A 15,262-nucleotide genomic window follows, 5' to 3' on the forward strand; every position below is an offset into this window, starting at 1 on the left:
TCACCATGTAAACATTTCAGATAAAATTTATTTGAAATTGTGCCAGGTCAAAATTTCTAGAACTGGTAGACATATGTCAGTCAATCAGAAGCTTGTGTGTGTGCGTGTGTGTGTGTGTGTGTGTGTGTGTGTGTGTGTGTGTGTGTGTGTGTGTGTGTGGTCAGTGTTAGGTTGTGGGGAGGTGAGCCACTCTGTGAAGCTTTGTGGTGGCGCTCCACTGAGGTGAAATTGAGTTTGGCCTGTCTGCAGACCTAATCAACTCTGTCTGGCTTGAAACCCGACCACTCACAGACATGACAGACGACTGATGCTGTAGTAGAACCACCAACCAGCATTCAAATTCTGACATAGCAATGGGTATGTTTATATGGGTATGTATGTCTACAACGGAAGCCTCCACCAGACAGCCAGCTATCATTTGAAGGTGTGTAGCAGCTGGAGCTAGTAGTATAATTTCCACAATTGCAGGATAATGTAAGAATAGGCTGTGAATTTAATATCTTTAGCTATTTAAGACATTTGTTAAGAAAAAAAGGTTACACCATTTACAATAGAGGAATTGACACTAAATATTACTGACCATTTGCATTTTAACGTCTTTCAAATCATTGTTTTGGTTTTATGGCCTGCAACTTTTCTGTTTCAGCCTAATATCCTAATAATAATAATAGCCTAATAAAATGTTTTCAACAAAGCTCTGATAAAGTTCTGATAAATCAGCTGTGCACTACCTGCCAGGCACCAACCAGGAGACGGACACAGTTAGCAATGAGCTGATGAACATAGTGGAACATCAAGCACCTAAATAGCCAGATTTACTGTATTTCTCAAAAGTTGATTGAAAGCATAACAGAACTAAAGAGGGAATGAATATTGGAGTTATATTCATCAGGTGGTCCAGGAACATGACACATTATAAGCAGGAGCAACATTAGGAATCTAATATGTGACCATATTTCGAGTCCCGGCCTAGTCACTGTGATTTTGAATGCTGGAATGTCGCAGTAAGATGTATCACTTCCTGTAGTTCAGGGACGTCTGTCTGTCTGTCTTTCTGTCCGTCATTTCATCACACACAATACTTCAGACAGCGACTTGGCTGTTTTTATCCTGGGGACAAATACTTGGCCCCTTATTATGATCACTGAAAATAAATGCTACTTACTTGACATCCTAAGATTTTTTTGATGCCTTATTATACTAGGAAGCTTCAACATCTTTCTCGTGAAGTAGCCAGTAGAACATAGTAGCACATCGCCTCTAAAGAACAGAACGGTAAGATCCAGAATATCCTTTTCTTTACATCCATGTTTGATTTTCTGCTGTAACTGCAGTCAAACAGTCATCTTGTGAGTTACATTACCGTCTGCCAATGCCACAGTGGTCCATAAATAATAAAACATCCGTGAATGTAACAGCTGTACTGATGATACAAGACAGTGGTCATCACTACCCCTGCCCCCTCCACTCTAAATGAGTCAAGATTGCTTTTACAACCAGTGGGTCGTGTTACTGTGGAATAGATCTGCTCTGGCTTAAAACAACCAGATTGTGTGTTTGTGTGTGTGTGTGTACACAGCCTGATAGGTTTAGGGGCCCATAAACTTCTTGGTCAAGTGGGCCTGACCCTTGCGCAGATTATTGTGTTTGACATCTGACCCCTGCACATACTGTGTGTGTGTGTTTATATGCATGCAGGTGTCTGTCCATGACCCTTCAATCCAATATGCTGCGGCACCAAGCCCTCTTTACGTGTGTGTGTGTGTGTTGCACCATAGGAGACCAATAAACCTGTACATTTCCACCCTTCGCCCTCTTCTGGTAGAGAGAAAAAGAGGGAAGTGGGGGAGGGGAAAACCAAGGGGGGAGGAACAAGCCAAGGTGAGTTAAATTTCATCATGTAAAGATAAAACCTGGTAAAAGGAGAACATGGCTGAGGATTTTAAATATCTTGAGGGTACAAACGGTCGTTTGAACGTAAAAGAACAATTACATGACCAACTGGAAACTTAATTAGAATGAATGAGAAAGTAAAAAGGGAGATTAAACAGAAAGAAAAAAGAGGACAATTTTGATGCACAAAGTGAGCTTGTTATCTCTCCCTACACCCACTCTTTTTTATCCACATGTGCTCATCACATTCATGAACATGCATTATCCTCACACACATGTACATATGCTCAGTAAGAGCCCAGTGTTATACTGCTCCCCAGATGGCTGCAAAAACCACTGCGTGAGACTGGAGGGAAAAAGTAAAGTAAAAAAAACTGCTGGAGCAGGTTATCATAGTTTACATTTTGTCTTCCTCTCTTGAGAGAGAGTGTGTACAGCTCATAGTTCTCATGCACACTGTATTAGGGGCCAGCTGGGTTGGCCTGCGCACTACACATGAGCCTGATTATGACTCAGTATTGCATTACTGACATTCCTCCATAGCTCTCCCTCTTTTCTCTCTCTATTCTTCTCTCTTACCCTCCCCTCTTTTTCTCTTTATCTCCCTCTCGCTCTCTGTCTACCTCTCCCGAGGCTGGGCAGATTTGCTGAGCAACCCCCCCATCACCCCCTCCCTCCCCCTCCCTTGACCCCCGCAGCAAAGCCCAAACGCCCGACACGTGATCCACGGCTTCAGATTGAATCACCCCACCTCTTCTCTCAACCGCCTTCTTTGCAAACCTCGAAGCCGTTACTGTGCGTTACACATGTTGCTCTGGTCCTAACACACTCGCATAGTATTTCACATACAGCTGAGGCGGAGGAAGAGGAGGAGGAGGATAAGAGGGAGGGGGTAGAAATTAAAACCGTCAGGCAGCTCAAAGAAAATGTCAGTGGATGCATAAGAATAGTGTGTGTGTGTGTGTGTGTGTGTGTGTGTGTGTGTGTGTGTGTTTTTAGTGATTGGCTTAGTGGTTTGAGCTTGTTTGAGCTATCCATGCGCATCTGTGTGTGGGGGGGGGGGATTGTGGGCGTGTTTTATGGAGACTTTTGGTGCGACGCCATCAGTAAAAGAAGCTGACAGTGATCTTTTTTGGGGCGCAGGTGAGGGGATTTGAACGCAACACTGAAGATAAGAGTGTAGAATACGTGACAGGTAGCAGCTCACCGTTTAAAAATCCCACACTGGGTTAATCCAGTGTGAGGAGGAGGGGGAGGAGGGGGAGGGAGAGAGGAGAGGAGCGGCGGCTCATACCACTCCTCGCAGCTCAGCCTTTATGCTGCCCAGCACCAGAAGAAGGAGCAGGCTGTCTCTCTTTCGCTCTCGTCCTTCCTCTGTCACTTCCTCCCCCTCTTCCCTCTTTACCTCTCTTGCATTCTCCTTGCCAATCTGTCCCTCCCTCTCTCGCTTCCTGACATCCTTCCCTCCCTCCCCTCTCCTTCTCCTTCTCCTCCTCCTCCTCCTCCCCTCCCTCTCGCTGCCTCTCTGTGTCACTGGAGAGCGTCTCAGTGTGAAAATGCCATCCTGCTCTCCAGACTGTTGCCTCTTTCAGGCTGTGGAGGTAAGAGACTTGTATGTGTGTGTGTGTGTTCATTTCTTTCCTGGATGTCCGTCGTGAGCTGTCTGTGTGCGCGTACATTTGTGCTTGTGTGGCGATTAGTTTGCAGCAATGAGGACCTTTTGCATTTTTCCCCCCTTGATGTTTCTAAAACTTTTCTCAAACAAAACTCATGCGTCATGAAATTACTTCTTTTTTTTTTTTTACGGGGGCGTGTGGAAGGAGAGGAGGGAGTCTTCTGGCTTTGCAGGGGCAGAGAGCGCTGTGACGTTGTTTCTGGTTGCATTCGGAGTCTCTCTTTGCGTCGCTGTGCTGGTGCTTCTGGTGTTTTTGTGTCATTTCTAGGCCACCTTTGTTGCCTTTTTTTGGTGGGGCGTTTTGTGTGTTGCCACTTCGCTGTGCCATTGTTCGACTTAATTTTCCTTAACCCACCCCTCCGGCCCTCGCCCATCACCAGCTTTGTGTCTTGTTTCATGTAATTCTAAACAGTTGTTCCCCGGTGATTTTACGCAGGGCAGCAGAATCCCTAACGGGGACATAAGATGTTAAGTATGTGGGTGTGTGAGGATACACACGCACACACACATGCACGATTCGTCTCTGATATATGCAAGATAATTTGAGTCGTCTTTGTGGTTTGCTGGCACTTTTCGATGTTCATTTGCTCATGTTTATGTGTGTATTTGTGTGTTAGGCTGCATTTCAGAGCCAGCTCTCTGTGGTGTGTGTGTGAGAATCTGCTCATACAGTGGTGTAAAGCAGCTGGTCTGTGGTTATCTGTGCAGCAACACACTCAAAGGAGAATTATACCCTGTTTAAATGTCTCTTTGGGCACTTGGCTGAAATGGTTCAAAATGGCGAAACAATGGGAGGTACTCCGGCTTTGAACTGTACCCGCTCGCTGCTCCAAGCAGGGCCATTTTTAAGGACAAAATGCAACATGTGTAAATGCACCGTGTTATTTCACTGTCCAAGTGTAAATATGTGGTACATTTCCGACTGGATGTTCTTGCATGTGATAGAAAACATGTCAAAGTGGTTTGTGCGCAAGCAGGTTTACGTGCGTATTAGTGGATGTGCGTGTTAGTAAGTTTGGTTGAGCTGTGGACAAAAGGGTTGAACTGAGAGCACAGGGGCCGGCCGACCTTTCCTGGACGTCATCTTTCTTTTTTTTTTTTAAGGGGTTGTCATGTTGGCGTGATAGAACAATGTGAACGGGACTTTTTAAGAGTGGACTTGCCAAAGCACCGGGTTATGGAGGTAAATGTAGCCTCTGATCAGTTACATTCTCCCTTTTCTCTGCAGATTCAAATTCCTGAAAGTGGTTGAGACGGCGTCACGCCTTTAAACTGTTCTTTCTCTTGTATAGGAAAACATGACCTTTACTGCTGTTAATGAACATATTCTCATGATTATCCCGGTGTGTTTTTAGATAGTGAAGGTGTGGAGCGAGGATGGGGCCGGTAAAGTGGTGGAGATCCCTGCAGACATGACGGCCAGAGACGTTTGCCAGCTCCTGGTCTACAAGAGCCACTGTCTGGATGACAACACCTGGACACTGGTGGAGCACCATCCCATCCTTGGCCTTGGTAAGAGTACGTGTGTGTGTGTGTGTGTGTGTGTGTGTGTGTGTCTGTGTGTGTGTATGTACAGACCGAGACATGGATTTGGCACACTTTTGTGTCTATATTCCTTTTTTGTTTTTTTTTGCAGTAATGGACATTCTACCTTTGTGCATCTGTGTGTATGCATGGGCGATATGCAATGATGCAGCAGTTTATGAGAAGTTGGTTAAACAGCAGCATGATTTTCAGTCTTCCAATCACTAACATGAACAACAATCTGTTACATTATCAGTTATATTTTACAAAAAGTTTTTTTCTGTAAAAGGCCATGTCTTTTACAACAAAAATTCTGATACATACCAGGAAATGTGTCATGAAGATTTATATCAGCTTTGAGAAAGTGTATAAAAGCCATTCTGAGTGTAAAAAAGAAGGATAACATGAGTTATGGAGGGTTTACCTTCCACTACATCCCTGTATTATTGTCTGTAGTGGGTCTTTAGGAACATGTCTTTTCTGCAGGTGTGTTAAAGTCTTGTATATGTGTGTCTGTACTCCTTTTGTGTGTGTCTGCATGGGTCATACTCCTTTGTGTGTACCCTCAGTGTGTATGTTCACTTGGGCATGGCACGAGTGCTTATATGTCTTCTATACTGCTCAGGGAGGGAGGTGTGTTGGTCGTAGGATTAAGTATTTTCCATGTTTTGCTCGCATGCCTGTTCCCTCCCAATAATTCGCTCAGGGGGGAAAAAAACTACAAGAAAAAAAGAACACAAGACTCCTTCTTCACTTTTGCCTTGTCTCCCCTTGAAGCTTTATTTATTTCTTTACTGTCTTTGTCCTTGGTGAGGCATCCCTACTCCCGAATTGTATTTTTAGAGTCAAAGGGTCGCTTTGTGCTTTGCTGCTTTGCTGCTTGATCTGTGTTTCTGGAAAAAAGTGCACTGTAGAGATGGAATGTGAGGTGAGGAGAAGGAGGGAGGGAAAAAGAGAGAGAGAAAGAGAGACAGAGAAGGAGAGATATTGAGGGGGGGTGAGGGCAAGAGAGGCCTGGACTAAAGCGTCATACCAGAGCTGCAAGGAACCAATCGCGGTTCTCCATCGGACGAGCCCCTAGCCTTCGTAGCCAATCAATCTTTTCTTAACCCTCAACAGGATATTCCCCTGCTTGCAGCCAGCGCGCGCGCGCACACACACACACACACACACACACACACACACACACACACACACACACACACACACACACACACACACACACACACACACACACACACACTCACACTCAAATAGAACTGAGACATTTCCAGCCCTTTACAGCAGCCAGAATACTTTTTTTAGCAAGAAAAGGGACCGTTTCACCGAAATGTCTGTATGAGTGTTTGTGTTTGTTGTCTTAATAAAACAAGACTTTGTGAGTTAATCTGGAACACAGAATCAGTGCTAAATCGTGGTTGCTATCATTTTGTGTGTGTGTGTGTGTGTGTGTATGTGTCCACGCAGAACTGGAACATCCTGTCATTATCAATGTCTTATCAGCCTCACTCTGAGATCATGTGCCCTCAAGTAAAGAAGGAGAACACACGCACACACAGACGCACACACAGACACACACACAGAAAGTAATTGGGCCTCTGTGGTGTACATCTAGCAGGTTAGGCATGTGTGAGCGCTCACCGTGTGGTTGTGTGTTTGCCTGTTGCTTGTACTTTGCTTATGGCTTCGCTGCTTTCAGCAATCAGCCTAAATACATGACATCATCTTCCTGCAATGCCCCCCCCCCCCCCCCCCCCCCCCCCCCCCCCCCCCCCCCCCCCCCCCCCCCCCCCCCCCCCCCCCCCCCCCCCCCCCCCCCCCAATCCATCTCATACCACTTCTCCTCTCCACCTTCACCTCCTCCCTCCCTGCCTCACAGTGCTTCTTCCTTTCCTCACCTCTTTCTCTCTTGCTTGTCTCTTAGTAACAAGAGATTTGTTCCTGCTGTGTCATTGTATACAATAACCGGTGATTTAGTGGTAAAGAAAAGAAGTGCTGTATATGAGGCGTGCACTGCTAACTATGACTTCTACTATTTACTCACATCATGGAGATTTATGAGACTTTGTACCAATTTCAGCTAAAAAATAACCAGATTTAAAAAAAATATATAAAAATACTAGACAGCGTTAAACTGATTTTTAATTGGATTTTATGTTCAGGCACATCAACAAGTTGTTGAGGTTCCTGCTGCTAGAGGACACTGTTTAAAACAGTTTACAATAAACATGGTCCTCTGGTGACAAGGACATTTTAGAATATGCTTTGAATATTAAAAAGAGAAGGGGGAAAATGAGGAGCGAACGAGAGGAAATGCATGCGAAAGAGCTGCTTGTTATGAAGCTGATCAGCCATATAAAAAGAACATGGAAACTACAGTTAGAGTAAAGTGCAATTTATACTTCTGCGTCAAATAGACGGAGTAGCCTCTGCGTAGCCCCTACCCTACGCCGTCACCTACACTGTAGCCTACGCCATAGCCTACGCCATAGCCTGACGTGCACTTCCTCAAATACAGTATGTAACTACACGCGGACCGTAAACTCTGTGATTGGTCGGCTGGGTAGCCTCGCAATGCCTCCGAGCCGACAGGAAGTGCCCCATGCCTTGAAGTAACTTTTACAAGTGGTCGAAATGGCGGCTGTAACACTGTGGATCGATATATTTGATCGTCACAACCCGAGCGAAATGATTCGTTTCACTATCAGAATGAGATCCATTCGGTCAGTAACATTTGAAAAGGCTACACCAGCCGCACATTTACAATTTTACTCCCATTCACATTAGTTGAGGGCTAAACCGGAAGTTAGCCTGCTTGGCCGGCAAAAGTCAACACAGTTGATGCTGTAGCGCTACTGCCAACTGGCGTTTGGGGGTGTAATGGCAGATTGACAGACACACAGACGCACAAATATAAAGGCATGGCTACGTGCGTAGCCTACCGCGTAGCTACGCACGAAAACCCTATGCAGGAATGCTTGGATTTGGATTGGTTTACATTTTTTTTTTTCTGGATTTTTTTCTTCACCCAATTTCAATCAATATTCAAATCCGAAAAAACCTCAGGCTTTTAACATATGAATAAACCCTAATGCGGTGTACGCTAAAATCTGTGTTTGACTCCAAATATATCCCTGAGGACAAAACAAAGTTAACCCAGTTGAGGTGACTAACAATGTCTGTGTCCCCATACAGAGAGATGTCTGGAGGATCATGAGCTGGTGGTTCAGGTTCAAGCCTCCATGAGCAGCGACAGTAAATTCCTCTTCAGGAAGAACTATGCCAAATATGAATTCTTCAGGAACCCCCTGGTGAGTCTCTCGCATCCCTAAAAAAAGCTTCGGTTTTGGCACGCAGCCCCACACACCCACGCACACACAGCTGGGGTTCAGCCGATTTTCCAGCCTTGATATTTTTGGATTGGAGCTGCTGATTGCTAAAATTACATACTGATACACAAAACCTTTACATTTGATTTTTGTAGCTAACAATTACAGGCTCTCAGTGGTTCCAACAGGTTATTGTTTCTAGGCAAACCATCTGTCGCAGAAATATTGGTTTTCCCTCAAAAAGTGTCATGCTCATGAATGAGCATGAGCTACAATATATATAGCCATCATGCTGTATTTTGTTGTAGGGACAGAAACACGACTGGACCGTGGTTTTTTGACTTTTCTTTTTAACTTTAAATTATTATCTGCTTGTAAAGCAGGGACCAGCCACTACTCTTTCATTAGCAGACTACTTGATCTTTTCAAAGCCACAATCTTAATGAACCTTAAAGAAAAGTAAAGTAAAATCTTGTTAATTGCAAGGTACAGTATATTATGTGAAAAGAGGTTAGACAAAACCAGTCTAACAGAGAAGACTCATTGAAAGCAGAACAAAAAAAATTGCACAATGTGCGGTGTCAACACTCGCAAGCTTGTGAGAAGCTCACAATGTGTCAATTATCAACCTGCATATATATAACCTGTGTGTGTGTGTGTGTGTGTGTATATATATATATATATATATATAGTGTGTATGTTTGGGGTGTTCTCCCATTTCCTCCTTCTTCCTGGTGATGTCGAAGCTGAAGCTCATTCTGCTTTTACACTCATTTTAAGTCTCTTTGGATAAAAGCGTGAGCTAAAACATAAAACGTGAAGCTGTTCATTATTTTAAGGACACAAAGCTGCCTCCAACAGCCAGCGAGTCAGCGTTAGCCTGTTTGCGTGGCGTCTTTTGCTGATGTGGACTCCGCATGGGTCTCTGCTGTTATGTGCTGGCCGGGTATACGGAGACATTATTGCAGTGGTGATTTAGGTGTATGTCAGAGCCAGCAGGTGACCTCAGCTCTGTGGTAATGAGCACAGTAAAACACCGTAGTGCTGGACGCAGCTTGTCAATCACGCTAAGAGTAGCGCTGCTGGCTAAAGGGGATTACATCAGTGGGTGAGATCATACTGCATCTACTCCCAGGCAGGAGTGCCCTCTCTTGCCCCCACCACTTTGTCTCGGAGTCCTTGTGCTCATCAGACATATTCTGCATAGAGAAACACTACCCCACTCTGAGCTTGCATATGCACTGAGTGGTTTCTAGTGCCCGTCTCTCTTTCTTTCTCTCTCACTCATTGTCAGTCTCTTTCTGTGTGTATTTTTCCATCCAGAACTTTTTTCCAGAGCAGATGGTGGCTTGGTGTCAGGAGTCTGATGGCTCAATCCCTCAGTCACAGCTCTTACAGGTGAGGCACTGATTCAGTGAAGGGACACATACATCTTGAATAGCACACATGTAAGGACTTGATTCATACATTTAACCCTAAACTAAATCCTAACTGAATAACCTGAAAAAGGAGTGAATCTTCCATAGTCTGAGTTTATGTCCACACCACTCCACACATTTTTTAGAGCTTCAGTCTGTGTGATTGATTCCTTGGTGAAGTGTGGGGTTTTCTTTCTTTTCTTTTGAGTGATTGCAGTGCTGCCTGGATTAAGTTGATTTGTTTTCTTGTTTTGCATGTTGTAAATATTGGCTTTGTAAACTCATATTTTTGATAATGAAAGATTAAAAAAACAAGGAGTGAAAGGAAGAAAATGCTTTCTCTATGGAAGATTTTTATCTTCGTGAGGACATCTGGTAGTCCAAAAATAATGCATACACTCACACACAGCTCCTGAAATCTGCTAGTTGCATTCGGCCAGTGTTGTTCCTGCCAGATTTTTGGAAAATTGAAAAAACACCTGCCTCGTTATTCCACTGCGATCTCTGGACACTGTGATTTTTAAATGGATTTTGCAACATCTATGAACATGTACTTTCCAGGATGTTAGAAGCAGAAACACAAACATTCGGTTCGCCTGTAGGAGCGTTCCCAATAGATGCTGTTTGTGTGTTTTTGCAGAACTTCTTGAACTCCAGCAGCTGTCCAGAGATCCAGGGCTATCTGCACTTGAAGGAGCCTGGACGCAAGTCCTGGAAGAAACTCTATATGTTTCTGCGACGCTCTGGGCTGTACTACTCTACTAAAGGAACATCCAAGGTGATAAATTACTCCTATATTGACCTAATTGGTGGCGATGGTTTCAGTTGACATGTTTCATGATTGACAATTTTTTTGTGTAAAGTTCTGTTCAGGTTTTCTTGGATTTATTTTATTTTTATTTATAGTTGACACTGCAGTTTTAGTCATCTAAGAAAACTTAAACTTCTTATTTTTTTATTAAAATTACCTTAGATTTGTTTAATAAAAAAAAACTCAAATACCAATTTTACATTTTCCAAAAGAAGAAAAAAGTTAAAAGTTTTAAGCAGTCTATAATTCATTTCTTTATGTTGTTGCTGACCTCCATCTCCTTCCCGCTACCAAACAGGAGCCCCGACACCTGCAGCTGCTCTCAGATCTGGAGGACAGTAACATTTTCACAATAATCACTGGCAGAAAACTCCACAATGCTCCCACAGACTACCAGTTCTGCATCAAGGTAACGCACACAAGAAAACGCTGCGACCTTAGCAACTCAGTCCATCCAATGCTGCAGAATACATAATTCATATAAATAGCTAAATAAATATGCAGGGTTGAATATGATAACATTACTTTTCCAGTACAACTTAGTTTAGCATTTTAAAAGAGATTCTTTATTTAAGGTTGTTGTAATTCCCGCAAACCCCATAAAAGAAGTAAAACTTATATTGGATCATGTAGCCATCCTGTCAGAGGTGGATTTTATAAAACAACTTCGCAACAGATGCAGCTGCTTCCCCTCTACATATATTGGATTTTGTGTGTGTGTCAGGGGACACACCGTGCGTCCCACTCCAGGAGTTATCTGTGGTGGGTCACCTGCTGATCTGGGATAAGCCCAGTGGGATAAGCCCGGATGGTACAGGGAATCTGGCCCGCCTAACCCCCTCACCTCTCCTTATATATACACACACACACACACACACACACACACACACACACACACACACACACACACCAGACCACCGGAGTGTCAGATGCTGTCAGCGGGGGTGACAGTGCAGGATTTGGTAAGGGATTTTACTTGGTGTCTGGGGGTGGCTGGATTGTTGCTATGGTGACATGAATTAATTTATCAGTAGGGATTGCATCTAAGGAGCAGTGTGTCCTTGTTACTGATGGAGGGAAAAGGACAAAGTCTGTGCTGTGATGCTGGCAAAGTCAGATTTAACCTGTTGTTTTTGCGAAGGGCGAGAGCAGTCACCCTACCCGGATTCAAAGCCTGGTCTACAGGGTATCAAACATGCAGCATTGACCGCAACGCCAAAGACCCAGGCTTGTTGGTATTGTCTATTTTACCAAACAGTGAGCTGACTGTATTGTTAAAACATTACAGACGAGGGATTAAAGCAGTTACTGTCAACATGCCACTGGCCCTTTTTTTTTTTTAAGCAAGGCTATGTGACATCTTAAAGTAGAAATAACACATTCTTCTGTTTTACACATGTAAAGTTTCATTCATAAGCAGTAAGATGCACCCTTCATAAATTTCAAACACACAAAGGTTACAGGTATAGCTGCTACAGCCTTAATTGGTCTGGTATAACCAGTAGAGTGAGTTTGTTGGATTTATAACTCTTCTCTAGTTCTGTTACCGTTGTACTCAACTACAGTGCTACTGTTTTATCACTTACCATTATTCCATAATTGTTACTTGTGGCCACAATGGCCATTGTTAGAAAACATAACATAGTCTCGCACTATATAGGCTAACTGTCAACTGCTGAATTGTATATGTGATTCACAGGATTGAATACAATGTACCACCACAAATTACTTGCCAATTTTAGCAAACACTGTATCAAGTACAAACCTGTGTTCACGCTGTGGTTTTGTACTGTGGTCTTGCCATGTCACAGGTTTGATGGTCTCTATATGCAGAAAACAGAAATGTCAGAATCTACAAAAGAGGCCGTTCATGTTCATGATGTGCATCTTATTCATTTAGTCTCCCACTGTGTCTGCTGTTTGGTTGACAGCCCAGTAAAGCAAGGAGTGACTGTAAGGAGCTAAAGATGCTGTGTGCCGAGGACGAACAGAGCAGGACCTGCTGGATGACTGCCTTCAGACTGCTCAAAGTACTTCCTTTCATATGTCGTTAACTTGATTCATTTGTTAGCGCTGGGAAACACGAGTTAACGCCGTCTCTCTCTTCTCTCGTGTCCTCACAGTATGGCATAGTACTGTATCAGAGCTACAACGTTCCCCAGCAGAGGAAGTCTAACCTCTCGCCTTTCTCGGCGCCTGTGGTGAGGATCTACTCTCTGACATCACCTTCTTACGACCCCGCTCTAATGCCCCCACTCAGCCGAGATCAATCCAGATTGATCCATAAATTAGCTGGTGGTGAATGGGAATCCAGTTCACTTTGTGCTGCCGCCTTGTGCCTTGTTCTTCTTAAAGGAAACATCATGAGCTATATCACTTTCTCATTTTGCCTAAAAAGTATTTGTTAAATGCTGAAGTGCATTAGTCAAACCACCATTGCTGTGGTTCACCTTTGTTAATGAGTTGTAAATAGTGCTCTGTAGTGAGAGGCTTATGGTCCAGATCAGCTCAGACGTTTTACATACAAAGTACGTAACATCTTATTAGAGTTATTTCAAAGAGTGAACGTTTACATAATACTCAGAGATGCGTAAAGTGCATAAAAGAATGGGTGTTTTGTCTTTTAACTTCTTGGGATGATATCGTAAATAAGTGTTTTAACATGTTATCCTTTTCATCTCTTTTTTTTGCATCCATAAAGAAATCATACAGTATCATATCACCAAGGTGTCATAAGCTCCTTTAGAAAAATTGTGAAGTAAAATAATTGACAGAATCTGAAGTTTTTACTTTGGACAGTACAGACTGGGGAGTGAGTTATGTTTGAGGACATATGGTCATGTAAGTATACTGTGCTATAAAACATTATGGTATATACACGCAAATCATCATGTTTGAAGAGTAATTTTACTATCAATTGATCTGCTGGTTATTTTTTCGATTAATTGTTTAGATTGTAGAATGTCTCACAAGCCCACGCTGATGCCTACAGATGTCTTGTTTTGTGAATAAACAGCCCAAAACTCAAAGATTTGCAATTCACAATGAACAACAAGGGAAAAGCAGTAAATGTTCACACTGTAGGAAGCTGGAACAAGAGAATTTTTGCTCGACATTCACAAATAATTGTCAGAGTATTTGGCAATTCATTTTCTGTTGATCTACGAATTGATTAATTGTCAAATTGTTTTAAAGGTTTATCACTATACTTCTAGATAATGTTGACAAATCCTGCAGACTTCACACAGACCCGGATTCTTTTTAAATAATATAACATTTAAGAAAATATATTACATATTTATGATAATCTCAGTGTTTAGTGAAAGAAAAATCCCAAATTGGCCAAGTCAGTGAGAGATCTTCTGAAAGGTATTACTTGTAAATAGGAATAATACTAACTTTACCCAAGGGGAAATTTGTCTCGCAGAAACGGAACATAAAACATAATAAATACATACCATAAAACCCAGAGAGCATGCAGCCATAATCACCCACCAATGTAATTTGTTAAACATCCAGCAAATTATGATAATGATTGTTCAGAATGAAGATGTTTAATTTACTTTATTTTCAGATAAGCAAAAGACACAAGTAATACATCAAAATAAAATCTGAGTCATTTGAGCCAGAGAGCCAGGAGAGGCGTGTGCTTTTCCTCAGAGGGGCATTTGTGGATTGACTGAAGTGGGTCTGTGTGCAGACAGGATTTGTCATGCCTCAGTGAGTGTGTCTGGCTTGTTTGACCTCTGACCCCTGTCTCCCCCCCTACCCAACCATCGCCACCCCTCCACCATGCCCCTTGTGTATCCCCTCCCCCCACCTCCTCACCTACCACCACCCACCATCCCACCCTGCCACGCCTCCCTACAGCGGAGTGTTTCTGAGAATTCCCTGGTCGCCATGGACTTCTCTGGACGGACTGGTCGCGTCATTGACAACCCCGTTGAGGCACAGAGCGCAGCCCTGGAGGAGGGACAGACCTGGAGGGTAAGAAAGCGGGGGGAAGCTTGATTTAAGCTCCAGTTGATGTGATTACCACAAAAGATAATTCCCTACAGCATTTAAAAATGTGATTTGGTATTGTTTTGTATTGGCCTGTGATTTCCCCTGTCATACTGTATGTTTTGTCACAAGTCATTTTGTGAGCACAGTTTCTTTCACAAACACCTTTGACCAATATCTTTTGCACTTTTGATTGTTTTTGTAACTTCTTTTATGGAAACATTGTGCAAAAGCCTTTTTCCATTTTGAACTAGTTTATCTTTCCCCTGCATCACTTTTCTCAGTAAATTCAAGTGTGCAGCAGCTCCACTTATCTGTTGCTGAGATCAGAGCTCTGACAAGGCTTTTTGGTTGCGGATAACTGCAATACTTTACAATCTAACCCTAAACAAAAACAAAAAAAAAATGAATCCTTTGTGTTTTGGTTCAAATTAATCTTGATATGATGTGTTTGTTGTTATCTGATGTTAAATGTTGCACATGTAAACTTTCTTCCACATAGAAACGGAGCCAGCGTATGAATGTCCTGGGCAGTCCCAGCCCGCTGCACCCATCCTCTCTTAGCACAGGTACTCCTACTTCTCCTACTCCTACTAAACCACAAACAAAT

At 43.1% G+C, this 15,262-nt stretch overlaps 1 protein-coding gene across 4 annotated transcripts in view; it reads left to right on the forward strand.

Annotated features, from left to right (window-relative positions):
• Window positions 1-15,262, forward strand: part of LOC123976188 (growth factor receptor-bound protein 10-like) — a 46,725-nt gene that overhangs the window by 24,011 nt on the left and 7,452 nt on the right. Inside the window, exons 1-10 of one of the 4 annotated variants that reach the window (XM_046058115.1) lie at window positions 3,284-3,494; window positions 4,924-5,080; window positions 8,288-8,403; window positions 9,745-9,819; window positions 10,480-10,617; window positions 10,949-11,059; window positions 12,582-12,680; window positions 12,774-12,851; window positions 14,521-14,637; window positions 15,155-15,221. In XM_046058115.1, the coding sequence (XP_045914071.1) occupies window positions 3,450-3,494; window positions 4,924-5,080; window positions 8,288-8,403; window positions 9,745-9,819; window positions 10,480-10,617; window positions 10,949-11,059; window positions 12,582-12,680; window positions 12,774-12,851; window positions 14,521-14,637; window positions 15,155-15,221 (1,003 nt within the window). In that variant the 5' untranslated portion in view covers window positions 3,284-3,449. Of the gene's footprint in view, window positions 1-3,283; window positions 3,495-4,672; window positions 4,752-4,923; window positions 5,081-8,287; window positions 8,404-9,744; window positions 9,820-10,479; window positions 10,618-10,948; window positions 11,060-12,581; window positions 12,681-12,773; window positions 12,852-14,520; window positions 14,638-15,154; window positions 15,222-15,262 lie in introns of those variants that run through there. The other 3 variants (XM_046058116.1, XM_046058112.1, XM_046058114.1) reach the window with 3 other exon arrangements.

The sequence above is a fragment of the Micropterus dolomieu genome, linkage group LG09, assembly GCF_021292245.1.
Source record: "Micropterus dolomieu isolate WLL.071019.BEF.003 ecotype Adirondacks linkage group LG09, ASM2129224v1, whole genome shotgun sequence".
Taxonomy (NCBI): Eukaryota; Metazoa; Chordata; class Actinopteri; order Centrarchiformes; family Centrarchidae; genus Micropterus; species Micropterus dolomieu.